Source organism: Salvelinus namaycush, unplaced genomic scaffold, assembly GCF_016432855.1.
Source record: "Salvelinus namaycush isolate Seneca unplaced genomic scaffold, SaNama_1.0 Scaffold330, whole genome shotgun sequence".
NCBI classification, from domain to species: domain Eukaryota; kingdom Metazoa; phylum Chordata; class Actinopteri; order Salmoniformes; family Salmonidae; genus Salvelinus; species Salvelinus namaycush.
Window position 1 is genome coordinate 152310 of NW_024060231.1, and position 27914 is coordinate 180223.

General features: G+C 47.8%; 1 protein-coding gene across 1 annotated transcript; it reads right to left on the bottom strand.

Moving 5' to 3' along the window:
* Positions 1-1129: 1129 nt before the first annotated feature.
* LOC120040162 (14-3-3 protein beta/alpha-A-like) lies at positions 1130-26509 on the bottom strand. The gene is made up of 6 exons (XM_038985409.1): positions 26389-26509; positions 22483-22806; positions 16531-16654; positions 13172-13335; positions 4967-5062; positions 1130-1380 (listed from the first exon to the last, which is right to left on the bottom strand). Exons 2-6 carry the CDS (start codon positions 22792-22794, stop codon positions 1324-1326), a joined length of 753 nt encoding a protein of 250 aa, XP_038841337.1. The 5' UTR covers positions 22795-22806; positions 26389-26509; the 3' UTR covers positions 1130-1323.
* Between the last annotated feature and the right edge of the window lie 1405 nt (positions 26510-27914).

The following is a 27914-nucleotide window of genomic DNA, read 5'->3' on the forward strand; positions in this document are numbered from 1 at the left end:
CATGGGGAAATTCTTCCTGCTCTGCTGGTTATAAAACAGTCCAAGTATTACCAGTGTCCTCTTTGTTGTAGACTCTCCCCCCCACCCCCATACCTCCTAATTGACACAGAAATACAAAATGGCGTTAGCAGGTCAGTCCAACAGAAGAAGAAGCAGAAGCATAGTGACAGTTTTAATGGAATGTAACATCTTTATCCAACGTTCTCTCTCAAATGGAAACTCTATTCCCTATATATAGTGCACAGGTGTTTGACCACGGCCCATAGGGGTTCTGGGCTAAAAGTAGTGTACTATATAGGGAATAGGGTACTGTTTGGGGTGCAGCACAACAACCACGCTAACCCGCCATCGATAGACGCCTCAGGACTATCCCCCCTAATGCCCCTGCCGTCAGTCGCCTGGCTACAGACTAAAAAAACGCTTCGCTGCTGCCTCCTCCAATCAAGAGAGACTGATGTCGAACCACAAATGAATCAAGCACAAGATCATTACCATAAAGACAGGTAGTGGAGTCGACCAGGTTAATTCACAACCTGAACACAGGTAGTGGACTAGACCAGGTTAATTCACAACCTGAACACAGGTAGTGGAGTCGACCAGGTTAATTCACAACCTGAACACAGGTAGTGGACTAGACCAGGTTAATTCACAACCTGAACACAGGTAGTGGACTAGACCAGGTTAATTCACAACCTGAACACAGGTAGTGGACTAGACCAGGTTAATTCACAACCTGAACACAGGTAGTGGACTAGACCAGGTTAATTCACAACCTGAACACAGGTAGTGGACTAGACCAGGTTAATTCACAACCTGAACACAGGTAGTGGAGTCGACCAGGTTAATTCACAACCTGAACACAGGTAGTGGACTAGACCAGGTTAATTCACAACCTGAACACAGGTAGTGAGTCGACCAGGTTAATTCACAACCTGAACTAGCCACATTGCACGAGTTGAGAATTTACCCTCCCCCCTTCAACATACATGTAACACCCTATTGCTCGCCCACAAATAATTATACGCTCAGTAGACAAGTCCCTCACCTCAACCTACTGTACATCCCACCAAGCCCCTCCCCCAACCAAGTCCTTTAAAGCAACCCCCCCCCCAACCAAGTCCTGGAAAGCAACCCCCCCCCCCCCCCCCAACAATGATTCCCGAAAGAAGAGTAAACGTATGGAGGTGTGAGACGACGTGACAGACAGAACTAAAGGAGAGGCGTTGGGCAGGATGAGGTGGTCAGTCCGTCTGTCTCAGTGTTGATAGGTAGAGGATGATGACAGTCAGTCAGACAGACAGACCAAGGGGAACAGGGACCAGGTCAGTCTCTACCCTCCTCGGCATCCTCTCCATCTCCCTGGTTGTCTGAGGTCCACAGCTACAGAGAAGAGAGAGAGGACAGAGATGAGAGAGGAGAGATGATAGAGGGGACAGAGATGAGAGAGAGAGAGGACAGAGATGAGAGAGAGAGAGGAGACAGAGATGAGAGAGAGAGGAGACAGAGATGAGAGAGAGAGGAGACAGAGATGAGAGAGAGAGAGAGGACAGAGATGAGAGAGAGAGAGAGGACAGAGATGAGAGAGAGAGAGAGGACAGAGATGAGAGAGAGAGAGAGAGGACAGAGATGAGAGAGAGAGAGAGAGGACAGAGATGAGAGAGAGAGAGGACAGAGATGAGAGAGGACAGAGATGAGAGAGAGAGAGAGAGGACAGAGATGAGAGAGAGAGAGAGGAGACAGAGATGAGAGAGAGAGAGAGGAGACAGAGATGAGAGAGAGAGAGGATACAGAGATGAGAGAGAGGAGACAGAGATGAGAGAGGAGAGATGATAGAGGGGACAGAGATGAGAGAGAGAGAGGACAGAGATGAGAGAGAGAGAGGAGACAGAGATGAGAGAGAGAGAGGAGACAGAGATGAGAGAGAGAGAGAGGAGACAGAGATGAGAGAGAGAGAGAGGAGACAGAGATGAGAGAGAGAGAGGAGACAGAGATGAGAGAGAGAGAGGACAGAGATGAGAGAGAGAGAGGACAGAGATGAGAGAGAGAGAGGACAGAGATGAGAGAGGAGACAGAGATGAGAGAGGACAGAGATGAGAGAGAGAGAGGACAGAGATGAGAGAGAGAGAGAGAGGACAGAGATGAGAGAGAGAGAGAGGACAGAGATGAGAGAGAGAGAGAGAGGACAGAGATGAGAGAGAGAGAGAGAGGACAGAGATGAGAGAGAGAGAGAGAGGACAGAGATGAGAGAGAGAGAGAGGACAGAGATGAGAGAGAGAGAGAGAGAGGACAGAGATGAGAGAGAGAGAGAGAGGACAGAGATGAGAGAGAGAGAGAGAGGACAGAGATGAGAGAGAGAGAGGAGACAGAGATGAGAGAGAGAGAGGACAGAGATGAGAGAGGAGAGATGATAGAGGGGACAGAGATGAGAGAGAGAAGACAGAGATGAGAGAGAGAGAGGACAGAGATGAGAGAGGAGAGAGGACAGAGATGAGAGAGGAGAGATGATAGAGGGGACAGAGATGAGAGGACAGGGATTAACAACATGTTCAAAAAGACTGTAGGTCAACATTCACATTACATGTCAGTAGAGCCGACCTGGGACTGAGTACATTCACATGACATGTCAGTAGAGCCGACCTGGGACTGAGTACATTCACATGACATGTCAGTAGAGCCGACCTGGGACTGAGTACATTCACATGACATGTCAGTAGAGCCGACCTGGGACTGAGTACATTCACATGACATGTCAGTAGAGCCGACCTGGGACTGAGTACATTCACATGACATGTCAGTAGAGCCGACCTGGGACTGGGTACATTCACATTACATGTCAGTAGAGCCGACCTGGGACTGAGTACATTCACATGACATGTCAGTAGAGCCGACCTGGGACTGAGTACATTCACATTACATGTCAGTAGAGCCGACCTGGGACTGAGTACATTCACATGACATGTCAGTAGAGCCGACCTGGGACTGAGTACATTCACATGACATGTCAGTAGAGCCGACCTGGGACTGAGTACATTCACATTACATGTCAGTAGAGCCGACCTGGGACTGAGTACATTCACATTACATGTCAGTAGAGCCGACCTGGGACTGAGTACATTCACATTACATGTCAGTAGAGCCGACCTGGGACTGAGTACATTCACATGACATGTCAGTAGAGCCGACCTGGGACTGAGTACATTCACATTACATGTCAGTAGAGCCGACCTGGGACTGGGTACATTCACATTACATGTCAGTAGAGCCGACCTGGGACTGGGTACATTCACATTACATGTCAGTAGAGCCGACCTGGGACTGAGTACATTCACTCATTCTAGTCATTTAGCAGACTCTCTGATCAAGAGCCACTACAGTAGTGAGTCATTTAACAGACTCTCTGATACAGAGCCACATACAGTAAAGAATCATTTAGCAGACTCTCTGATCAAGAGCCACTACAGTAGTGAGTCATTTAACAGACTCTCTGATACAGAGCCACTTACAGTAGTGAGTCATTTAGCAGACTCTCTGATCCAGAGCCACTACAGTAGTGAGTCATTTAGCAGACTCTGATCCAGAGCCACATACAGTAAAGAATCATTTAGCAGACTCTCTGATCAAGAGCCACTACAGTAGTGAGTCATTTAACAGACTCTGATACAGAGCCACTTACAGTAGTGAGTCATTTAGCAGACTCTCTGATCAAGAGCCACTACAGTAGTGAGTCATTTAACAGACTCTGATACAGAGCCACTTACAGTAGTGAGTCATTTAGCAGACTCTCTGATCAAGAGCCACTACAGTAGTGAGTCATTTAACAGACTCTCTGATCCAGAGCCACTACAGTAGTGAGTCATTTAGCAGACTCCCTGATCCAGAGCCACTTACAGTAGTGAGTCATTTAGCAGACTCTCTTAACCAGAGCCACTTACAGTAGTGAGTCATTTAGCACTCTGATCCAGAGCCACTACAGTAGTGAGTCATTTAGCAGACTCCCTGATCCAGAGCCACTTACAGTAGTGAGTCATTTAGCAGACTCACTACTGTAGTGAGCAGAGTATGCATACATTTTCATATTTGTTCCTACTGAGTACACAGGTTACACAGCTTCTCTACCTTTGTCTCAGGAATATGTGCCCCCAAAAAAAAGGGAGTGAGAGACACCAGTAACTCTCCTACATCCTAAGACAACCCAGTGACAGCAGGGGAACTATGAGTCTAGTACACAACACTTACTGTCAAGTTGTCTCTCAGTAGCTGCCTGCCCAGTGACAGCAGGGGAACTATGAGTCTAGTACACAACACTTACTGTCAAGTTGTCTCTCAGTAGCTGCCTGCCCAGTGACAGCAGGGGAACTATGAGTCTAGTACACAACACTTACTGTCAAGTTGTCTCTCAGTAGCTGCCTGCCCAGTGACAGCAGGGGAACTATGAGTCTAGTACACAACACTTACTGTCAAGTTGTCTCTCAGTAGCTGCATGCCCAGTGACAGCAGGGGAACTATGAGTCTAGTACACAACACTTACTGTCAAGTTGTCTCTCAGTAGCTGCCTGCCCAGTGACAGCAGGGGAACTATGAGTCTAGTACACGACACTTACTGTCAAGTTGTCTCTCAGTAGCTGCCTGCCCAGTGACAGCAGGGGAACTATGAGTCTAGTACACAACACTTACTGTCAAGTTGTCTCTCAGTAGCTGCATGCCCAGTGACAGCAGGGGAACTATGAGTCTAGTACACAACACTTACTGTCAAGTTGTCTCTCAGTAGCTGCATGCCCAGTGACAGCAGGGGAACTATGAGTCTAGTACACAACACTTACTGTCAAGTTGTCTCTCAGTAGCTGCCTGCCCAGTGACAGCAGGGGAACTATGAGTCTAGTACACAACACTTACTGTCAAGTTGTCTCTCAGTAGCTGCCTGCCCAGTGACAGCAGGGGAACTATGAGTCTAGTACACAACACTTACTGTCAAGTTGTCTCTCAGTAGCTGCATGATCAAGGTGCTGTCTTTGTAGGAGTCTTCACTCAGAGAATCCAGCTCTGCGATGGCGTCGTCGAAAGCCTGCAGGGAAAAACAGAAGTTAACATTACACAGTGTTGTTCTCCATGTCATATTGACGAGTCTACATCGTTGGGTTTTAAAGAAGTTAACATTACACAGGAGAGGAAGACATTTCTCACTGTTACTTGGTCACGTGACATTAACACCTGGTAGGACAGAGGGACACGCTAGAACCTTCTCACCTCGGCCCTGGTAGGACAGAGGGACACGCTAGCTAGAACCTTCTCACCTCGGCCCTGGTAGGACAGAGGGACACGCTAGCTAGAACCTTCTCACCTCGGCCCTGGTAGGACAGAGGGACACGCTAGCTAGAACCTTCTCACCTCGGCCCTGGTAGGACAGAGGGACACGCTAGCTAGAACCTTCTCACCTCGGCTCTGGTAGGACAGAGGGACACGCTAGCTAGAACCTTCTCACCTCGGCCCTGGTAGGACAGAGGGACACGCTAGCTAGAACCTTCTCACCTCGGCCCTGGTAGGACAGAGGGACACGCTAGCTAGAACCTTCTCACCTCGGCCCTGGTAGGACAGAGGGACACGCTAGCTAGAACCTTCTCACCTCGGCCCTGGTAGGACAGAGGGACACGCTAGCTAGAACCTTCTCACCTCGGCCCTGGTAGGACAGAGGGACACGCTAGAACCTTCTCACCTCGGCCCTGGTAGGACAGAGGGACACGCTAGCTAGAACCTTCTCACCTCGGCCCTGGTAGGACAGAGGGACACGCTAGCTAGAACCTTCTCACCTCGGCTCTGGTAGGACAGAGGGACACGCTAGAACCTTCTCACCTCGGCCCTGGTAGGACAGTGGGACACGCTAGAACCTTCTCACCTCGACCCTGGTAGGACAGAGGGACACGCTAGCTAGAACCTTCTCACCTCGGCCCTGGTAGGACAGAGGGACACGCTAGCTAGAACCTTCTCACCTCGGCCCTGGTAGGACAGAGGGACACGCTAGCTAGAACCTTCTCACCTCGGCCCTGGTAGGACAGAGGGACACGCTAGCTAGAACCTTCTCACCTCGGCCCTGGTAGGACAGAGGGACACGCTAGCTAGAACCTTCTCACCTCGGCCCTGGTAGGACAGAGGGACACGCTAGCTAGAACCTTCTCACCTCGGCCCTGGTAGGACAGAGGGACACGCTAGCTAGAACCTTCTCACCTCGGCCCTGGTAGGACAGAGGGACACGCTAGCTAGAACCTTCTCACCTCGGCCCTGGTAGGACAGAGGGACACGCTAGCTAGAACCTTCTCACCTCGGCCCTGGTAGGACAGAGGGACACGCTAGCTAGAACCTTCTCACCTCGGCCCTGGTAGGACAGAGGGACACGCTAGAACCTTCTCACCTCGGCCCTGGTAGGACAGTGGGACACGCTAGAACCTTCTCACCTCGGCTCTGGTAGGCCAAAAAGCATTTCCCTCGTGTCGTTCACCAGGTTCTACTGTAGCTGACAGGGTGACGTGTGGACAAAAACGGCATAAAACCGGGTGCTTCACAAAAGCATGATCAAATTAATTAGCCAGCTACAGTAATTTTGAGAAACATTAAGAAAAAGTTTGGTCAAATGAACCAGTTATCTACCTTTGATAAGCAGCTGGTCAGCTCCCATACCAATTTCAAGTCTTTCTGAACAAATATCTGACTACCTCAGAAATATTAAGTTATTTCAGAATGAAAGTTAACTGGCTGGTGCATCATGTTCTGACGTTATGTTAGCTAGCTGTCCCAGTTAGATAATGCTCTGACATTATGTTAGCTAGCTATCCCCAGTTAGATAATGCTCTGTGACATTATGTTAGCTAGCTATCCCAGTTAGATAATGCTCTGACGTTATGTTAGCTAGCTATCCCAGTTAGATAATGCTCTGACATTATGTTAGCTAGCTATCCCAGTTAGATAATGCTCTGACGTTATGTTAGCTAGCTATCCCCAGTTAGATAATGCTCTGACGTTATGTTAGCTAGCTATCCCTGGTTAGATAATGCTGTGTGACGTTATGTTAGCTAGCTATCCCCAGTTAGATAATGCTCTGTGACATTATGTTAGCTAGCTATCCCAGGTTAGATAATGCTCTGTGACGTTATGTTAGCTAGCTATCCCCAGTTAGATAATGCTCTGTGACATTATGTTAGCTAGCTATCCCCAGTTAGATAATGCTGTGTGACGTTATGTTAGCTAGCTATCCCAGTTAGATAATGCTCTGACGTTATGTTAGCTAGCTATCCCAGTTAGATAATGTTCTGACGTTATGTTAGCTAGCTATCCCAGTTAGATAATGCTCTGACGTTATGTTAGCTAGCTAGATAATGCTGTGTGACGTTATGTTAGCTAGCTATCCCAGTTAGATAATGCTCTGACGTTATGTTAGCTAGCTATCCCAGTTAGATAATGCTCTGACGTTATGTTAGCTAGCTATCCCAGTTAGATAATGCTCTGACATTATGTTAGCTAGCTATCCCAGTTTGATAATGCGCTGACGTTATGTTAGCTAGCTATCCCCGGTTAGATAATGCTGTGTGACATTATGTTAGCTAGCTATCCCCAGTTAGATAATGCTCTGTGACATTATGTTAGCTAGCTATCCTCAGATAATGCTGTGTGACGTTATGTTAGCTAGCTATCCCCAGTTAGATAATGCTCTGTGATGTTATGTTAGGTAGCTGTCCCCAGTTAGATAATGCTCCGTGACAGTATGTTAGCTAGCTATCCCCAGTTTGATAATGCTCTGTGATGTTATGTTAGGTAGCTATGCCCAGTTAGATAATGCTCTGTGACATTATGTTAGCTAGCTATCCTCAGATAATGCTGTGTGACGTTATGTTAGCTAGCTATCCCCAGTTAGATAATGCTCTGTGACATTATGTTAGCTAGCTATCCTCAGTTAGATAATGCTGTGTGACATTATGTTAGCTAGCTATCCCAGTTAGATAATGCTCTGACGTTATGTTAGCTAGCTATCCCAGTTAGATAATGTTCTGACGTTATGTTAGCTAGCTATCCCAGTTAGATAATGCTCTGATGTTATGTTAGCTAGCTAGATAATGCTGTGTGACGTTATGTTAGCTAGCTATCCCAGTTAGATAATGCTCTGACGTTATGTTAGCTAGCTATCCCAGTTAGATAATGCTCTGACGTTATGTTAGCTAGCTGTCCCCAGTTAGATAATGCTCTGACGTTATGTTAGCTAGCTATCCCCGGTTAGATAATGCTGTGTGACGTTATGTTAGCTAGCTATCCCCAGTTAGATAATGCTCTGTGACATTATGTTAGCTAGCTATCCTCAGATAATGCTCTGTGACGTTATGTTAGCTAGCTATCCCCAGTTAGATAATGCTCTGTGACATTATGTTAGCTAGCTATCCCCAGTTAGATAATGCTGTGTGACGTTATGTTAGCTAGCTATCCCAGTTAGATAATGCTCTGACGTTATGTTAGCTAGCTATCCCAGTTAGATAATGCTCTGACGTTATGTTGGCTAGCTATCCCAGTTAGATAATGCTCTGACGTTATGTTGGCTAGCTATCCCAGTTAGATAATGCTCTGACGCTATGTTAGCTAGCTATCCCAGTTAGATAATGCTCTGACGTTATGTTAGCTAGCTATCCCAGTTAGATAATGCTCTGCCGTTATGTTAGCTAGCTATCCCCAGTTAGATAATGCTCTGTGACATTATGTTAGCTAGCTATCCCCAGTTAGATAATGCTCTGCCGTTATGTTAGCTAGCTAGATGATGCTGTGTGACATTATGTTAGCTAGCTATCCCCAGTTAGATAATGCTGTGTGACATTATGTTAGCTAGCTATCCCCAGTTAGATAATGCTCTGCCGTTATGTTAGCTAGCTAGATAATGCTGTGTGACATTATGTTAGCTAGCTATCCCCAGTTAGATAATGCTCTGACGTTATGTTAGCTAGCTGTCCCCAGTTAGATAATGCTGTGTGACATTATGTTAGCTAGCTATCCCCAGTTAGATAATGCTCTGCCGTTATGTTAGCTAGCTAGATAATGCTGTGTGACATTATGTTAGCTAGCTATCCCCAGGTAGATAATGCTCTGTGACATTATGTTAGCTAGCTATCCCCAGTTAGATAATGCTCCGTGACAGTATGTTAGCTAGCTATCCCCAGTTAGATAATGCTCTGTGATGTTATGTAGCTGTCCCCAGTTAGATAATGCTCCGTGACATTATGTTAGTTAGCTATCTAATTTGGAGTTAACTACTAGTGCTGAGCGATTAGTGCATTTTGAGTTTCGGTTTGGGTTGTTGCATTCTTAAATAAATAAAACAATTTAAATCACATTTTCTATTTCGGGTTTGATGATTTGGTATGAATGCTGTAACATAGAATAAAACAGTTGAATAAAAGTCCCATGGATGGTAGTGACCGCCCATTACTGCTTATCACTTATTAACATTACTTAAATATATATTCCAGTTGTGTATATTACATTTTTCTTTGAAGACTTTATTATTTCATGTCATCATCTCATCTCTATAGAGCTGCTGCCAATGCTGTCCATTTTGTAGTTTTTCAAAGTAAATAAGGCAGACTTTTGACCGGCCGATTATCAACAATCGATCACGTAGATCATGTATTTTCAGGTAGAGATACCTTGAAGCCCCAGCTGCCCTCTACGTCCCCTCATGATCATGTATTTTCAGGTAGAGATACCTTGAAGCCCCAGCTGCCCTCTACGTCCCCTCATGATCATGTATTTTCAGGTAGAGATACCTTGAAGCCCCAGCTGCCCTCTACGTCCCCTCATGATCATGTATTTTCAGGTAGAGATACCTTGAAGCCCCAGCTGCCCTCTACGTCCCCTCATGATCGTGTATTTTCAGGTAGAGATACCTTGAAGCCCCAGCTGCCCTCTACGTCCCCTCATGATCATGTATTTTCAGGTAGAGATACCTTGAAGCCCCAGCTGCCCTCTACGTCCCCTCATGATCATGTATCTGCCCTCTCCGTCCCCTCATGATCATGTATTTTCAGGTAGAGATACCTTGAAGCCCCAGCTGCCCTCTACGTCCCCTCATGATCATGTATTTTCAGGTAGAGATACCTTGAAGCCCCAGCTGCCCTCTACGTCCCCTCATGATCATGTATTTTCAGGTAGAGATACCTTGAAGCCCCAGCTGCCCTCTCCGTCCCCTCATGATCATGTATTTTCAGGTAGAGATACCTTGAAGCCCCAGCTGCCCTCTACGTCCCCTCATGATCATGTATCTGCCCTCTACGTCCCCTCATGATCATGTATTTTCAGGTAGAGATACCTTCCAGCTGCCCTCTACGTCCCCTCATGATCATGTATTTTCAGGTAGAGATATCTTGAAGCCCCAGCTGCCCTCTACGTCCCCTCATGATCATGTATCTACCCTCTCCGTCCCCTCATGATCATGTATTTTCAGGTAGAGATACCTTGAAGCCACAGCTGCCCCCTACGTCCCCTCATGATCGTGCAGTTGTCTATTCTGCAGCAGGTGTAAAAGACAAGGGACACTGAACAAAAATATAAAAACGTAACATGTAACAATTTCAACGATGTTACCAGTTATACAGTTTGTATAAGGAAATCAGTCAATTGAAATAAATTAATTAGTCCCTAATCTATGGGTTTCACATGACTGGGAATAGAGATATGCATCTGTTGGTCACAGATCCCTTAAAATGAGGTAGGGGTGTGGATCAGAAAACCAGTCAGTATCTGGTGTGACCACCATTTAGCCTCATGCAGCGAGACACATCTCCTTCACATAGAGTTGATCAGGCTGTTGATTGTGGGGAATGTTGGGTGACATGTCTGGTGAGTAGGCAGAGCCACGGAGGAACTGAAACATTTTCAGCTTCCAGGAATTGTGTCCAGAACCTTGTGACATGAGGCCGTGTATTATCATGCTGAAACATGAGGTGATGGCGGCGGATGAATGGCACCACAATGGGGCCTCAGGATCTCCTCATGGTATCTCTGTGCATTCAAATTGACATCAATAAAATGCAATTGTGTTCGTTGTCCGTAGCTTATGCCTGCCCCATACCATAACCCCACCGCCACCATGGGGCACTATGTTCACAACGTTGACATCAGTAAACCTCTCGCCCACACAACGCCATTCTGCCAGGTACAGTTAAAACAGGGATTCATCTGTGAAGAGCACACTTCCCCAGCGTACCAGTGGCCATTGAAGGTGAGCATGTCCCCACTGAAGTCGGTTACGACGCCGAACTGCAGTCAGGTCAAGACCCTGGTGAGGACGACGAGCCTGGAGATGAGCTTCCCTGAGACGCTTTCTGACAGTTTGAGCAGAAATTCTTCGGTTGTGTAAACCCCCAGTTTCATCAGCTGTGCGGGTGGCTGGTCTCAGACGATCCCCGAGGTGAAGAAGCAGGATGTGGAGGTCCTGGGTTGGCGTGGTAACACGTGGCCTGCGGTTGTGAGGCCGATTGGACGTTACTGCAAACATGTTCTAAAACGACGGAGGCGGCTTATGGTAGAGGAATTAACATAAAAAATTGTGTTGTGTGACAAAACTGCACCTTTTAGAGTGGCCTTTTATTGGCCCCAGCACAAGGTGCACCTGTGTAATGATCGTGCTGTTTAATCGGCTTCTTAATATGCCACACCTGTCAGGTGGATGGATTATCTTGGCAAAGGAAAAACGCTCACTAACAGGGATGTGAACAAATTTGTGCACAACATTTGAGAAATAATATTATTGTGCGTATGGAACATTTCTGGGATCTTTTATTTCAGCTCATGAAACATGAGACCAACACTTTACATGTTGCGTTTATATTTTTGTTCAGTATAGATGCGTAATGGATTATGATCATTGTAGTTAATTACCACATTTTACGCACTAAACTATGTATAATATTGGTCTGTTGGAAACTACAACTCCCTACTACATCACACAGTTCAGTCTGGATCTGATTTATCTCTAGAGAAACTACAACTCCCTACTACATCACACAGTTCAGTCTGGATCTGATTTATGTCTAGAGAAACTACAATTCCCTGCTACATCGCACAGTTCAGGCTGAATCTGATTTATCTCTAGAGAAACTACAACTCCCTACTACAATGTGGCATTGAGCGCATATAAAAAAAAAATATATATATATATATATATATATATATATTTGAAATGTAAATGAAATGTTGGTTAATCGCTCAGCACTACCAACCAAAATCGCGCCCTGGGTATTCAGCCAATCAGTGGGCGCAGCAGTCACATGTGCCGAATAAAACAGGCGTAGACTACCGTGAAATGTGTATAAAGGTCCTACAGCGGTGATCCCATGTATAAACACCCTACAGCAGTGATCCCATGTATAAAGGTCCTACAGCAGTGATCCCATGTATAAACACCCTACAGCAGTGATCCCATGTATAAAGGTCCTACAGCAGTGATCCCATGTATAAAGGTCCTACAGCAGTGATCCCATGTATAAAGGTCCTACAGCAGTGATCCCATGTATAAACACCCTACAGCAGTGATCCCATGTATAAACACCCTACAGCAGTGATCCCATGTATAAAGGTCCTACAGCAGTGATCCCATGTATAAAGGTCCTACAGCAGTGATCCCATGTATAAACACCCTACAGCAGTGATCCCATGTATAAAGGTCCTACAGCAGTGATCCCATGTATAAAGGTCCTACAGCGGTGATCCCATGTATAAACACCCTACAGCAGTGATCCCATGTATAAACACCCTACAGCAGTGATCCCATGTATAAAGGTCCTACAGCAGTGATCCCATGTATAAAGGTCCTACAGCAGTGATCCCATGTATAAAGGTCCTACAGCAGTGATCCCATGTATAAAGGTCCTACAGCAGTGATCCCATGTATAAAGGTCCTACAGCAGTGATCCCATGTATAAAGTTCCTACAGCAGTGATCCCATGTATAAAGGTCCTACAGCAGTGATCCCATGTATAAAGGTCCTACAGCAGTGATCCCATGTATAAAGGTCCTACAGCAGTGATCCCATGTATAAAAGACCCTTTGAAAACAACCCGCGACCCATCAGTTGAGACTCGCTGCCCTATCAGGACTGTCAACCCGTCATCAAGCGGCCATCTTGGATGGGCTGATAACCACGTACCGTCTTGGCCAGTTTGCAGGCCTGCTCGGGGGAGTTGAGGATCTCGTAATAGAAGACAGAGAAGTTGAGAGCCAGACCCAGACGAATAGGGTGGGTGGGCTGCATGTCCTTCTTGCTGATCTCAAACGCATCCTTATAGGCCTCCTGGGAGTTACCGATGATGGCTGGAGAGAGAGGGGAGAAAGAGAGAGAGAGAGAGAAGAGACAGAGGGAGAGAGAGAGAGAGAGAGAGAAGAGGAGAGAGAGGAGAGAGGAGAAAGAGAGAGAGAGAAGAGACAGAGGGAGAGAGAGAGAGAGAGAGAAGAGGAGAGAGAGGAGAGAGGAGAAAGAGAGAGAGAGGCAAAGAGAGAGAGAGAGAGAGAGAGACAGAGAGAGACAGGAGAGAGGAGAGAAAGATTAGAAATATACTATTTTAAATAAATACATCTCTTTAAGAGGATAACATCAACAGTCATTTTTGCTGAATAGCTTCATTTCAGACAGCGTTCCGTCTTTAAGATCAGAAATTATAACCCCCCCCCCCCCCATTGTTACCACAATGGTTGTAGTGGTAAAGTTGGACGGGACCTGAGGCCTACGAGGAGCATTACGTTACGGTCTATTTCCTGTGCCAGTTACAGAGAGGTGGAGATGATGTCTTCCACTGTGCAGCTCAACACAACAGACTGACACCAAGAGGAACCGGGCCCTGCTTAACTTCCTGTTCACACATTCTCTCTCTGATTAGCATCTACTGGCCTCCGTCACAGCTTCCTTCAGTCACTAGAACCAGCCTCTACTGGCCTCCGTCACAGCGTCCTTCAGTCACTAGAACTAGCCTCTACTGGCCTCCGTCACAGCTTCCTTCAGTCACTAGAACCAGCCTCTACTGGCCTCCGTCACAGCTTCCTTCAGTCACTAGAACCAGCCTCTACTGGCCTCCGTCACAGCTTCCTTCAGTCACTAGAACCAGCCTCTACTGGCCTCCCTCACAGCTTCCTTCAGTCACTAGAACCAGCCTCTACTGGCCTCCCTCACAGCTTCCTTCAGTCACTAGAACTAGCCTCTACTGGCCTCCGTCACAGCTTCCTTCAGTCACTAGAACTAGCCTCAACTGGCCTCCCTCACAGCTTCCTTCAGTCACTAGAACTAGCCTCAACTGGCCTCCCTCACAGCTTCCTTCAGTCACTAGAACCAGCCTCTACTGGCCTCCGTCACAGCTTCCTTCAGTCACTAGAACCAGCCTCTACTGGCCTCCGTCACAGCTTCCTTCAGTCACTAGAACTAGCCTCCACTGGCCTCCCTCACAGCTTCCTTCAGTCACTAGAACCAGCCTCTACTGGCCTCCGTCACAGCTTCCTTCAGTCACTAGAACCAGCCTCAACTGGCCTCCCTCACAGCTTCCTTCAGTCACTAGAACCAGCCTCTACTGGCCTCCGTCACAGCTTCCTTCAGTCACTAGAACCAGCCTCTACTGGCCTCCCTCACACCTAACATTATGACCCTGCTATGACTCCTATGAATAACACACCTAACCCTAATGACCCTGCTATGACTCCTATGAATAACACACCTAACCCTAATGACCCTGCTATGACTCCAATGAATAACACACCTAACCCTAATGACCCTGCTATGACTCCTATGAATAACACACCTAACCCTAATGACCCTGCTACGACTCCAATGAATAACACACCTAACCCTAATGACTCATATGAATAACACACCTAACCCTAATGACCCTGCTATGACTCCTATGAATAACACACCTAACCCTAATGACCCCTATGAATAACACACCTAACCCTAATGACCCTGCTATGACTCCTATGAATAACACACCTAACCCTAATGACCCTGCTATGACTCCTATGAATAACACACCTAACCCTAATGACCCTGCTATGACTCCTATGAATAACACACCTAACCCTAATGACCCTGCTATGACTCCTATGAATAACACACCTAACAGTATGACCCTGCTATGACTCCTATGAATAACACACCTAACCCTAATGACCCTGCTATGACTCCTATGAATAACACACCTAACCCTAATGACCCTGCTATGACTCCTATGAATAACACACCTAACCCTAATGAATAACACACCTAACCCTAATGACCCTGCTATGACTCCTATGAATAACACACCTAACAGTATGACCCTGCTATGACTCCTATGAATAACACACCTAACCCTAATGACCCTGCTATGACTCCTATGAATAACACACCTAACCCTAATGACCCTGCTATGACTCATATGAATAACACACCTAACAGTATGACCCTGCTATGACTCCTATGAATAACACACCTAACAGTATGACCCTGCTATGACTCCTATGAATAACACACCTAACAGTATGACCCTGCTATGACTCCTATGAATAACACACCTAACCCTAATGACCCTGCTATGACTCCTATGAATAACACACCTAACCCTAATGACCCTGCTATGACTCCTATGAATAACACTAGGATTATGTAGGACACACCCTATTGAGGTCAGTTCCATGGGCGTGGCATCACCACGTAGTAAGGTTTATAGAAGACCCAAAGCCCTGGATCAACCAGAGGGCCACAGCTCTACTGCTGCAACACAAAGTAAACAGGCCACACCCTTCTCTTCCTCTCTCTTTCTCTCGTAGTGGCCCAGCCAGCCGTTACCGGGTCGCTGAGCCAGCCGTTACCAGCCCTCTGAAACAATCATTTCATGAATGGTGGAGAAGCAGCCTCCTGTGAAATTGTTATTTTAAATGTTATTAAAATGTGTGTTTTTTTACCCCCCCAATTTCGTGTTATCCAACCACCGTGCCACTCAGGAGGCCCTGAAATTAACTATTTAATTAACTTTGCCAAAGACAAGGAGGCACGACGAGAACGTCACCTCCTCTATTTAAAAAGGGACAATTATGCGATCAGCTGTTCAAAACGACACCGAATAAATAAATACATTGACACTCATTTGCAGTGTGTTTAAGCTGCTTTGTGTTTTCCATTGGTGTATTTTTTTCCCCAGATTCTGAAGGATCCTGTTGTTTCGACGACTCAATGATTGTTATTTTCTAGACAGAAGATTATACAAAATTGTTTCGCCTCACTTCAATGCATTTCAGTCAATTCAACCCCATACATCCTTCAGGACTGAAACACTGTCTAAAGTCACACTGATTAGCAACAGACTGTCACATTACCCCCCCCCCCCCCCCCCCCCCCAAATAAAATAAAAAGTAGACATTGGTTGTCCATTACATTACAAAGGGTTGATATCAAAACGTCTACCTCCAGAGGATTACACACCTGACGACCTGTTCCCCAACACACACCTGGTTGGCCAGCACAAAGGGACTTATCACAGGGCTTACCGGCTTTCTCCTCTCCAACCGCCACCTCGGCTAAGTAGCGGTAGTAATCTCCCTTCATTTTCAAATAGAACACTTTGCTCTCGGCCGGAGTAGCATTGGGGATGAGGAACTGGTTCAGAAGACCCTGTAGGACGGAAGACAAGTTTGTTAGAAAAATGCAAATAAAACACCCAGCCACAACACTCAGTTATTTACATGTGAATAGTGAGCTCTAGTCTACAGCAGCCTGGTTTGCAGCTCTGCAGAAAGGTATCCCCTAACATTGTATAGGCAGGTCTAGACCCCCCCCCCAGCACCAGTTACTAGTCGTGTGATGTAGTAGGGAGTTGTAGTTTCCAACAGGCCAATATTCTACATACAGTGCATTCATAAAGTATTCAGACCCCTTGACTTTTCCCCACGTTGTTACATAATAGCATTATTCAAAATATTTTAATTTTTTAATTTTTTTAATGCATCAATCTATACACAATACTCCATAATGACAAAGCAAAAACAGGTTTAGACAATTTATGAAATTAAAATTTACAATGTTACAATAACATAAGAACATGGTTCCTGGGTAATGTACTGAACCACCTGACTCCTCTAGCCCAGGGGTTCCTGGGTAATGTACTGAACCACCTGACTCCTCTAGCCCAGGGGTTCCTGGGTAATGTACTGAACCACCTGACTCCTCTAGCCCAGGGGTTCCTGGGTAATGCACTGAACCACCTGACTCCTCTAGAACATGGTTCCTGGGTAATGTACTGAACCACCTGACTCCTCTAGCCCAGGGGTTCCTGGGTAATGTACTGAACCACCTGACTCCTCTAGAACATGGTTCCTGGGTAATGTACTGAACCACCTGACTCCTCTAGCCCAGGGGTTCCTGGGTAATGTACTGAACCACCTGACTCCTCTAGCCCAGGGGTTCCTGGGTAATGCACTGAACCACCTGACTCCTCTAGAACATGGTTCCTGGGTAATGTACTGAACCACCTGACTCCTCTAGCCCAGGGGTTCCTGGGTAATGTACTGAACCACCTGACTCCTCCAGAACATGGTTCCTGGGTAATGTACTGAACCACCTGACTCCTCTAGCCCAGGGGTTCCTGGGTAATGTACTGAACCACCTGACTCCTCTAGAACATGGTTCCTGGGTAATGTACTAAACCACCTGACTCCTCTAGCCCAGGGGTTCCTGGGTAATGTACTGAACCACCTGACTCCTCTAGCCCAGGGGTTCCCGGGTAATGTACTGAACCACCTGACTCCTCTAGCCCAGGGGTTCCTGGGTAATGCACTGAACCACCTGACTCTTCTAGAACATGGTTCCTGGGTAATGTACTGAACCAGCTGACTCCTCTAGCCCAGGGGTTCCTGGGTAATGCACTGAACCACCTGACTCCTCTAGAACATGGTTCCTGGGTAATGTACTGAACCAGCTGACTCCTCTAGCCCAGGGGTTCCTGGGTAATGTACTGAACCACCTGACTCCTCTAGCCCAGGGGTTCCTGGGTAATGTACTAAACCACCTGACTCCTCTAGAACATGGTTCCTGGGTAATGTACTGAACCAGCTGACTCCTCTAGCCCAGGGGTTCCTGGGTAATGTACTGAACCAGCTGACTCCTCTAGCCCAGGGGTTCCTGGGTAATGTACTGAACCACCTGACTCCTCTAGAACATGGTTCCTGGGTAATGTACTGAACCAGCTGACTCCTCTAGCCCAGGGGTTCCTGGGTAATGCACTGAACCACCTGACTCCTCTAGAACATGGTTCCTGGGTAATGTACTGAACCACCTGACTCCTCTAGCCCAGGGGTTCCTGGGTAATGTACTGAACCACCTGACTCCTCTAGAACATGGTTCATGGGTAATGTACTGAACCACCTGACTACTCTAGAACATGGTTCATGGGTAATGTACTGAACCACCTGACTCCTCTAGAACATGGTTCCTGGGTAATGTACTGAACCACCTGACTCCTCTAGCCCAGGGGTTCCTGGGTAATGTACTGAACCACCTGACTCCTCTAGCCCAGGGGTTCCTGGGTAATGCACTGAACCACCTGACTCCTCTAGAACATGGTTCCTGGGTAATGTACTGAACCACCTGACTCCTCTAGCCCAGGGGTTCCTGGGTAATGTACTGAACCACCTGACTCCTCTAGCCCAGGGGTTCCTGGGTAATGTACTGAACCACCTGACTCCTCTAGAACATGGTTCCTGGGTAATGCACTGAACCAGCTGACTCCTCTAGCCCAGGGGTTCCTGGGTAATGTACTGAACCACCTGACTCCTCTAGAACATGGTTCCTGGGTAATGCACTGAACCAGCTGACTCCTCTAGCCCAGGGGTTCCTGGGTAATGTACTGAACCACCTGACTCCTCTAGAACATGGTTCCTGGGTAATGTACTGAACCACCTGACTCCTCTAGCCCAGGGGTTCCTGGGTAAATTACTGAACCACCTGACTCCTCTAGCCCAGGGGTTCCTGGGTAATGCACTGAACCACCTGACTCCTCTAGAACATGGTTCCTGGGTAATGTACTGAACCACCCGACTCCTCTAGCCCAGGGGTTCCTGGGTAATGTACTGAACCACCTGACTCCTCTAGAACATGGTTCCTGGGTAATGTACTGAACCACCTGACTCCTCTAGAAGATGGATCCCCGAACTCGATCCTTGGGCCCCCCCTGGGCGAGAGAGAGAGAGACGCCCCCTGGGCGAGAGAGAGAGAGACGCCCCCCTGGGCGAGAGAGAGACGCGCCCCCCTAGGCGAGAGAGAGAGAGACGCCCCCTGGGCGAGAGAGAGAGAGACGCCCCCCTGGGCGAGAGAGAGACGCGCCCCCCTAGGCGAGAGAGAGAGAGACGCCCCCCTAGGCGAGAGAGAGAGAGACGCCCCCCTAGGCGAGAGAGAGAGAGAGACGTCCCCCTGGGCGAGAGAGAGAGAGACGCCCCCCTGGGCGAGAGAGAGAGAGACGCCCCCTGGGCGAGAGAGAGAGAGACGCCCCCCTGGGCGAGAGAGAGAGAGACGCCCCCTGGGCGAGAGAGAGAGAGACGCCCCCCTGGGCGAGAGAGAGACGCGCCCCCCTAGGCGAGAGAGAGAGAGACGCCCCCCTAGGCGAGAGAGAGAGAGACGCCCCCCTAGGCGAGAGAGAGAGAGAGACGTCCCCCTGGGCGAGAGAGAGAGAGACGCCCCCCTGGGCGAGAGAGAGAGAGACGCCCCCTGGGCGAGAGAGAGAGAGACGCCCCCCTGGGCGAGAGAGAGAGAGACGCCCCCCTGGGCGAGAGAGAGAGAGACGCCCCCCTGGGCGAGAGAGAGAGAGACGCCCCCCTGGGCGAGAGAGAGAGAGACGCCCCCTGGGCGAGAGAGAGAGAGACGCCCCCCTGGGCGAGAGAGAGAGAGACGCCCCCCTGGGCGAGAGAGAGAGAGACGCCCCCCTAGGCGAGAGAGAGAGAGACGCCCCCCTAGGCGAGAGAGAGAGAGACGCCCCCCTAGGCGAGAGAGAGAGAGAGACGTCCCCCTGGGCGAGACGTCCCCCTGGGCGAGACGTCCCCTGTGTGTACCTTCTGGTTTTTGCCCTAGCACTACACAGCTGATTCAAATCATCAAAGCTTGACGAGTTGGTTATTTGCTAGAGCAAAAACCAGAAGGTACACCCAGGGGATGTCTCTCTCTCTCTCTCACCCGAGACACCTGTCCCTCTCAGAGTGTCTCTACAACGGGACAGACAGGTGAGGAATGACCTAACGAGCTGAATGAGTCCCTAGGTACTGGCTAACAGCTAATTACACTGAGCTGATTACTGTCAGACCAGGGCTAGGACCAGGCAGGCAGGAAAAGCTCAATCATTTCAGGAGGGAGGGAGGGACACGGTTTGGGTGAGAGCCCCACTTGTACACACCTCTCGTCAATAGATTGACATGGCAAACCGGTTGATGGATAATAAATGATATGGCATTTTGAAGGATGAACACACACTATGGGTCAAAAACCACCTAGAACGCTAAGCAGCATATCTGAAGGGGATTTAGTAGTTGTAGAAACTATAGGCTAGTCCTCCTTTCTCAGATCTGGGTGAAAGACGGGAAGCCTTAGAGGACATTCAAACACGAATGGAGACCCCCCCCCCCACAGACTGCTTCTCACACACAGAGAGAGAGACTGGAGAGAGAGAGAGAGAGAGAGACTGGAGAGAGAGAGAGAGAGAGAGACTGGAGAGAGAGAGAGAGAGAGAGACTGGAGAGAGAGAGAGAGAGAGAGAGACTGGAGAGAGAGAGAGAGAGAGAGACTGGAGAGAGAGAGAGAGAGAGAGACTGGAGAGAGAGAGAGAGAGAGAGACTGGAGAGAGAGAGAGAGAGAGAGACTGGAGAGAGAGAGAGAGAGAGAGACTGGAGAGAGAGAGAGAGAGAGAGACTGGAGAGAGAGAGAGAGAGAGAGACTGGAGAGAGAGAGAGAGAGAGAGAGACTGGAGAGAGAGAGAGAGAGAGAGACTGGAGAGAGAGAGAGAGAGAGAGACTGGAGAGAGAGAGAGAGACTGGAGAGAGAGAGAGAGAGAGAGAGAGAGACTGGAGAGAGAGAGAGAGAGAGAGAGACTGGAGAGAGAGAGAGAGAGAGAGAGACTGGAGAGAGAGAGAGAGAGAGAGACTGGAGAGAGAGAGAGAGAGAGAGACTGGAGAGAGAGAGAGAGGGAGAGACTGGAGAGGAGAGAGGGAGAGACTGGAGCGGAGAGAGGGAGAGACTGGAGAGGAGAGAGGGAGAGACTGGAGCGGAGAGAGGGAGAGACTGGAGTGGAGAGAGGGAGAGACTGGAGCGGAGAGAGGGAGAGACTGGAGCGGAGAGAGGGAGAGACTGGAGCGGAGAGAGGGAGAGACTGGAGAGAGAGAGAGAGACTGGAGAGAGAGAGAGAAACTGGAGAGAGAGAGAGAAACTGGAGAGAGAGAGAGAAACTGGAGAGAGAGAGAGAAACTGGAGAGAGAGAGAGAGACTGGAGAAGAGAGAGAGACTAGAGAAGAGAGAGAGAGAGAGAGAGAGACGAGAGAGAGAGAGAGAGAGAGAGAGAGACTGGAGAGAGAGACTGGAGAGAGAGAGAGAGAGACTGGAGGGAGAGACTGGAGCGGAGAGAGGGAGAGACTGGAGTGGAGAGACTGGAGCGGAGAGAGGGAGAGACTGGAGAGGAGAGAGGGAGAGACTGGAGAGAGGGAGAGAGAGAGAGAGAGAGAGAGAGAGAGAGAGAGAGAGAGACTGGAGGGGAGAGAGAGAGAGACTGGAGAGAGAGAGAGAGAGAGAGACTGGAGAGAGAGAGAGAGAGAGAGACTGGAGAGAGAGAGAGAGAGAGAGACTGGAGAGAGAGAGAGAGAGAGAGACTGGAGAGAGAGAGAGAGAGAGACTGGAGAGAGAGAGAGAGAGAGAGACTGGAGAGAGAGAGAGAGAGAGACTGGAGAGAGAGAGAGAGAGAGAGAGACTGGAGAGAGAGAGAGAGAGAGAGAGACTGGAGAGAGAGAGAGAGAGAGACTGGAGAGAGAGAGAGAGAGAGACTGGAGAGAGAGAGAGAGAGACTGGAGAGAGAGAGAGAGAGACTGGAGAGAGAGAGAGAGAGACTGGAGAGAGAGAGAGAGAGACTGGAGAGAGAGAGAGAGAGACTGGAGAGAGAGAGAGAGAGACTGGAGAGAGAGAGAGAGACTGGAGAGAGAGAGAGAAACTGGAGAGAGAGAGAGAGACTGGAGAGAGAGAGAGAGACTGGAGAAGAGAGAGAGAGAGAGACTAGAGAAGAGAGAGAGAGAGAGACGAGAGAGAGAGAGAGAGAGAGAGAGACTGGAGAGAGAGACTGGAGAGAGAGAGAGAGAGACTGGAGAGAGAGACTGGAGAGAGAGAGAGGGAGAGACTGGAGAGAGAGACTGGAGAGAGAGAGAGGGAGAGACTGGAGAGAGGGAGAGAGAGAGAGAGAACCTCCCGAGTAGTCTTACCAGCACATCATTACAGATCTCCTTCAGCTCCTTCTCTATCTTCTCCCTGTACTCCTTGGCCATGGCCTGCTTCTTCTCGCTGCCCTCAGTCTTCTGCTCGATGCTGGACACGACCCTCCAGGAGGAGCGCCGGGCGCCCACCACGTTCTTATAGGCCACAGAGAGGAGGTTCCGCTCCTCGTTGGATAACTGGGTGCCTTCCTCCGTTACAGCCTTCATGGAGGCCGCCATGTCATCGTAGCGCTCGGCCTGCTCCGCCAGCTTGGCCTTCTGGACCAGCTCCTTCTGAACCACCTCGCTCTTGTCAACCATGGCTACTCAGGACTGAGGAGAGAGAAGAAGAAACATGGCTACCATGGTTACTAGGGACTGAGGAGAGAGAAGAAGAAACATGGCTACCATGGTTACTAGGGACTGAGGAGAGAGAAGAAGAAACATGGCTACCATGGTTACTAGGGACCGAGGAGAGAAAAGAAGAAACATGGCTACCATGGTTACTAGGGACTGAGGAGAGAGAAGAAGAAACATGGCTACCATGGTTACTAGGGACTGAGGAGAGAGAAGAAGAAACATGGCTACCATGGTTACTAGGGACTGAGGAGAGAGAAGAAGAAACATGGCTACTAGGGACTGAGGAGAGAGAAGAAGAAACATGGCTACCATGGTTACTAGGGACTGAGGAGAGAGAAGAAGAAACATGGCTACCATGGTTACTAGGGACTGAGGAGAGAGAAGAAGAAACATGGCTACCATGGTTACTAGGGACTGAGGAGAGAGAAGAAGAAACATGGCTACCACGGTTACTAGGGACTGAGGAGAGAGAAGAAGAAACATGTCAACCATGGTTACTAGGGACTGAGGAGAGAGAAGAAGAAACATGGCTACCATAGTTACTAGGGACTGAGGAGAGAGAAGAAGAAACATGGCTACCATGGTTACTGGGGACTGAGGAGAGAGAAGAAGAAACATGGCTACCATGGTTACTAGGGACCGAGGAAAGAGAAGAAGAAACATGGCTACCATGGTTACTAGGGACTAGAGGAGAGAGAAGAAACATAACACCACGGTTACTAGGGACTGAGGAGAGAGAAGAAACATGTCAACCACGGTTACTAGGGACTGAGGAGAGAGAAGAAACATAACACCACGGTTACTAGGGACTGAGGAGAGAGAAGAAACATAACACCACGGTTACTAGGGACTGAGGAGAGAGAAGAAACATAACACCATGGTTACTAGGGACTAGAGGAGAGAGAAGAAACATAACACCACGGTTACTAGGGACTGAGGAGAGAGAAGAAACATGTCAACCATGGTTACTAGGGACTGAGGAGAGAGAAGAAACATAACACCATGGTTACTAGGGACTGGGGAGAGAGAAGAAACATAACACCACGGTTACTAGGGACTGAGGAGAGAATTAACATAACACCACGGTTACTAGGGACTAGAGGAGAGAGAAGAAACATAACACCATGGTTACTAGGGACCGAGGAGAGAGAAGAAACATAACACCACGGTTACTAGGGACTGAGGAGAGAGAAGAAACATAACACCACGGTTACTAGGGACTGAGGAGAGAGAAGAAACATAACACCACGGTTACTAGGGACTGAGGAGAGAGAAGAAACAGAACACCACGGTCACTAGGGACTGAGGAGAGAGAAGAAACATGTCAACCATGGTTACTAGGGACTAGAGGAGAGAGAAGAAACATAACACCATGGTTACTAGGGACTAGAGGAGAGAGAAGAAACATAACACCACGGTTACTAGGGACTGAGGAGAGAGAAGAAACATAACACCACGGTTACTAGGGACTGAGGAGAGAGAAGAAACATAACACCATGGTTACTAGGGACTAGAGGAGAGAGAAGAAACATAACACCACGGTTACTAGGGACTGAGGAGAGAGAAGAAACATGTCAACCATGGTTACTAGGGACTAGAGGAGAGAGAAGAAACATAACACCACGGTTACTAGGGACTGAGGAGAGAGAAGAAACATAACACCATGGTTACTAGGGACTGAGGAGAGAGAAGAAACATAACACCACGGTTACTAGGGACTAGAGGAGAGAGAAGAAACATAACACCATGGTTACTAGGGACTAGAGGAGAGAGAAGAAACATAACACCACGGTTACTAGGGACTGAGGAGAGAAATGTTGGCATGGCATGTTGCTGGAATGGCTGATACAATCCAGGGTGAAGCCGCAGTGGAGCGCCCCTGGATGGAAAGCAAGTTATATTAAGAGTGCTACTCCAGGGCACATCGCTAAGGGATTGTTGTTACAATCTGAACCCAGAAGCCCTGCAGTTGCCAGATCCATTCCCGGCGCACGACCCGGGATTCAAACCGACAACTGCCCACACCAACAGGGAACAAAGTCCGAAATCTAACCTATAGCTACCACCAAAGCAAAGTAAGAACTCATAAACTCAGGGTAAAAAAAAAAGTTAAGATCTGGTAGATTCATCACTCTGGTAAACATAGCAGTTCCTTCCTCGTGTAATCTAGAAACTTAAGTGAGGTGCGTAGTGATCCACAATGTAACAAATGCATAGCATAAACCAGGGCCTACCAAAAACAGACAGCAGTGAGAATAGTACTAAACTGAATCAATAACCTACATCTGCTGGTAACATGCAGAATGGCCCACGGCTCTACAGACAACACTGATTTACCATGCTCAATCAATCGCATATTTTCCATTCCACAATATACATGTAGACTAGCCTGGTACTGTGGCCTGGGGGGGGTCATGAGACATGCACTGGGGATTTCCGTTAACACGTTACGGCGCCTTTACACTGGAGACATTATCCAGGTTAAGACATGATATGTACTACACACCAGTGAAATCACGCTAGCCTGGTTCCTACCGTGTAAAGAAAAACGCGGATGTGCATCCACTCCCTGCCATGCCACACCCATGTTGTACCTGTTGTAATGATTAGCATAGAACAGACGGGGCTGGCTAGCATTTACACACAGATGGCGCTGGACATACTGTGCAATTCATGTATTGTTAGTTAGCTACATTGAATGTAAAGTTAGATTGATTAATCGCTGCGCTAGCTATAAATCGCCAATGGGAGGATAACGGGCGAAATGCTATCGCCCCCGCCTTAAAATGACAACGGTATTACTACTGTTGCTCATTACGCATCCGGAAATTAGCTACTAGCGAACCCGGCATCGTTAACATAGCTTGTTAACGTTAGCTACGATCGATCAAAATGATAGTAAGATTAGTTTGCTACTTTATTTATACGAGTTAGTTAGCTAACAAGGCCGCTAACTAAGTTATCCATGCGAGTGAAGTGTTGGCTGTGACTGACTTGTTAGCTAGGTTGTGACCTGCCTCCAAAACCGACGGGGGATTTTTCATATTTATTCCAACGACACATGTTTAAAATATCAAATACTGTTTTGTGTCAGCAAATGGCGAATACTGGGTCCAAAAACGGTTTAACTTTAGCTAGCGAGCCGGCTAGCTACGGAACTCTAGTATTGTGCCGACCAAGCCCATTTTCAATAAACTCAGTTGGTCTAGCCTAGCTACATGTCTGCTATTGCTAACCAAATTCAACAGATTAGCTAACATGCATTGTCGACCACAATAGGTAAAAAGGTAACTACTTTAAGCCAACTCGAAACCTGACAGGATGCACAAAAAGCTGGCCTAGCGCGAACAAACCCCTCCAGAAACAAAACAGGTAGCTATTGTTCTTGGGTCGGCTAGCTGCATTCCTAGCTAACGTTAGCCACCTGACAAAACTGGAGCTCTACCGTTACATATACTACCCGCTATTTTTCCTCCAGTAAGATCCATTGTCAACATCAAAACATTTCTTAAACGTGAATCTAACATTACTTTTAACGAAGAACAGGCTTCTTACCTGAGTGCAAAGGGATAGTGGTGTTGTCGGTCTGGCTAGCTAGCTACGTTACACAGCTGATTCTCTCACAACCTGTCTGAATGTAGTACACGGGGTTTCCCTCCAATCACACCCCAGAAACAGGGACGCAGTGGGGAGGGGTCCGTCACTAGTTACCACAGCCACAAAGTCAGAATTATGACTAATCCCCGCCTATTTCTAAAAATGTATCTTATTAAAATCTGATTTTTTAAACCCTAAATTTAACCACACTGCTCACATCATTCGTTAACCGTAAATGAAGGGCCAAAAGGAACATTTTTTGTTTTCAATGAATTACGATATAGCCAATCTTGACTTTACTGGCTGTGGTAACTAGTGACAACAAGCAGGGAGAGGTGACGTCAAAGGATACCATGGCAACCCGTGATTGACGTGATGGTTTATCGATCGTTCGATGAAAAACTCGTTTATCAGAAGAGGCGTAGGGCAGGCTATCAGGAAATGTTGGTTTTGCAACCTATTTAAAATACATTAAAAATATACTTATATACCCTACCTATAATAAAGGCCTGTGAGACTGTGATTGATTATCTCACCGCTGCCACCAACATAGCGATTTGGGGGAATAGTCCGAATGGGGCTTATAAACCACTTACAGGTAAAAATGTCAGAATCTTCTATGGTGAACAAACAGGTATTGACAGTCTAATACATGTAGGTAATTTGTGAGTGATGTTTGAGGACATCACAAACGACCTAACTAGAACACACAGTTTGCCTGATAGAAGGTCTATTTCTGTTCCCCAGTCAGTTTCCATGGGGAAAGTTGTTCTATTTTTACCTAGTCACATGTTCTCCCCTAAGACTGGGATATTAAGCCGGTAACCTATTTAAGGGAAGATCTCTGACTGATAGTTCAGTTTCAGACTGACAGACAAGATAGACCTACAGACAGACTGACAGACAGACACACAGACACAGATTACTTTGAGTGTCAATATCAATTAAACCTAACATTGTTACTGGGAAGGGCTGTGGCTAGGAGTGGTTTTGAGATAGAGGGAGAGTGTGAGTCAGTGTGTGTTTCTGTTGAATGACTGGTAGAGTAGGTTCTCTCTCTCTCTCTCTCTCTCTCTCTGTCTCTGTCTCTGTCTCTGTCTCTGTCTCTGTCTCTGTCTCTGTCTCTGTCTCTGTCTCTGTCTCTCTCTCTCTCTCTCTCTCTCTCTCTGTCTCTCTCTCTCTCTCTCTCTCTCTCTCTCTCTCTCTCTCTCTCTCTCTCTCTACACATTTACACACACACAATTAATTTATAAAGCCTTTTTTACATCAGCCGATGTCACAAAATGCATGTACATAAACCCAGCCTAAAACCCCAAACAGCAAGCAATGCAAGTGTAGAAGCACGGTGGCTAGGAAAAACTCCCTAGAAAGGCCAAAACCTAGGAAGAAACCTAGAGAGGAACCAGGCTCTGAGGGGTGGCCAGTCCTCTTCTGGCTGTGCCGGGTGGAGATTATAACAGAACATGGCCAAGATGTTCAAAACA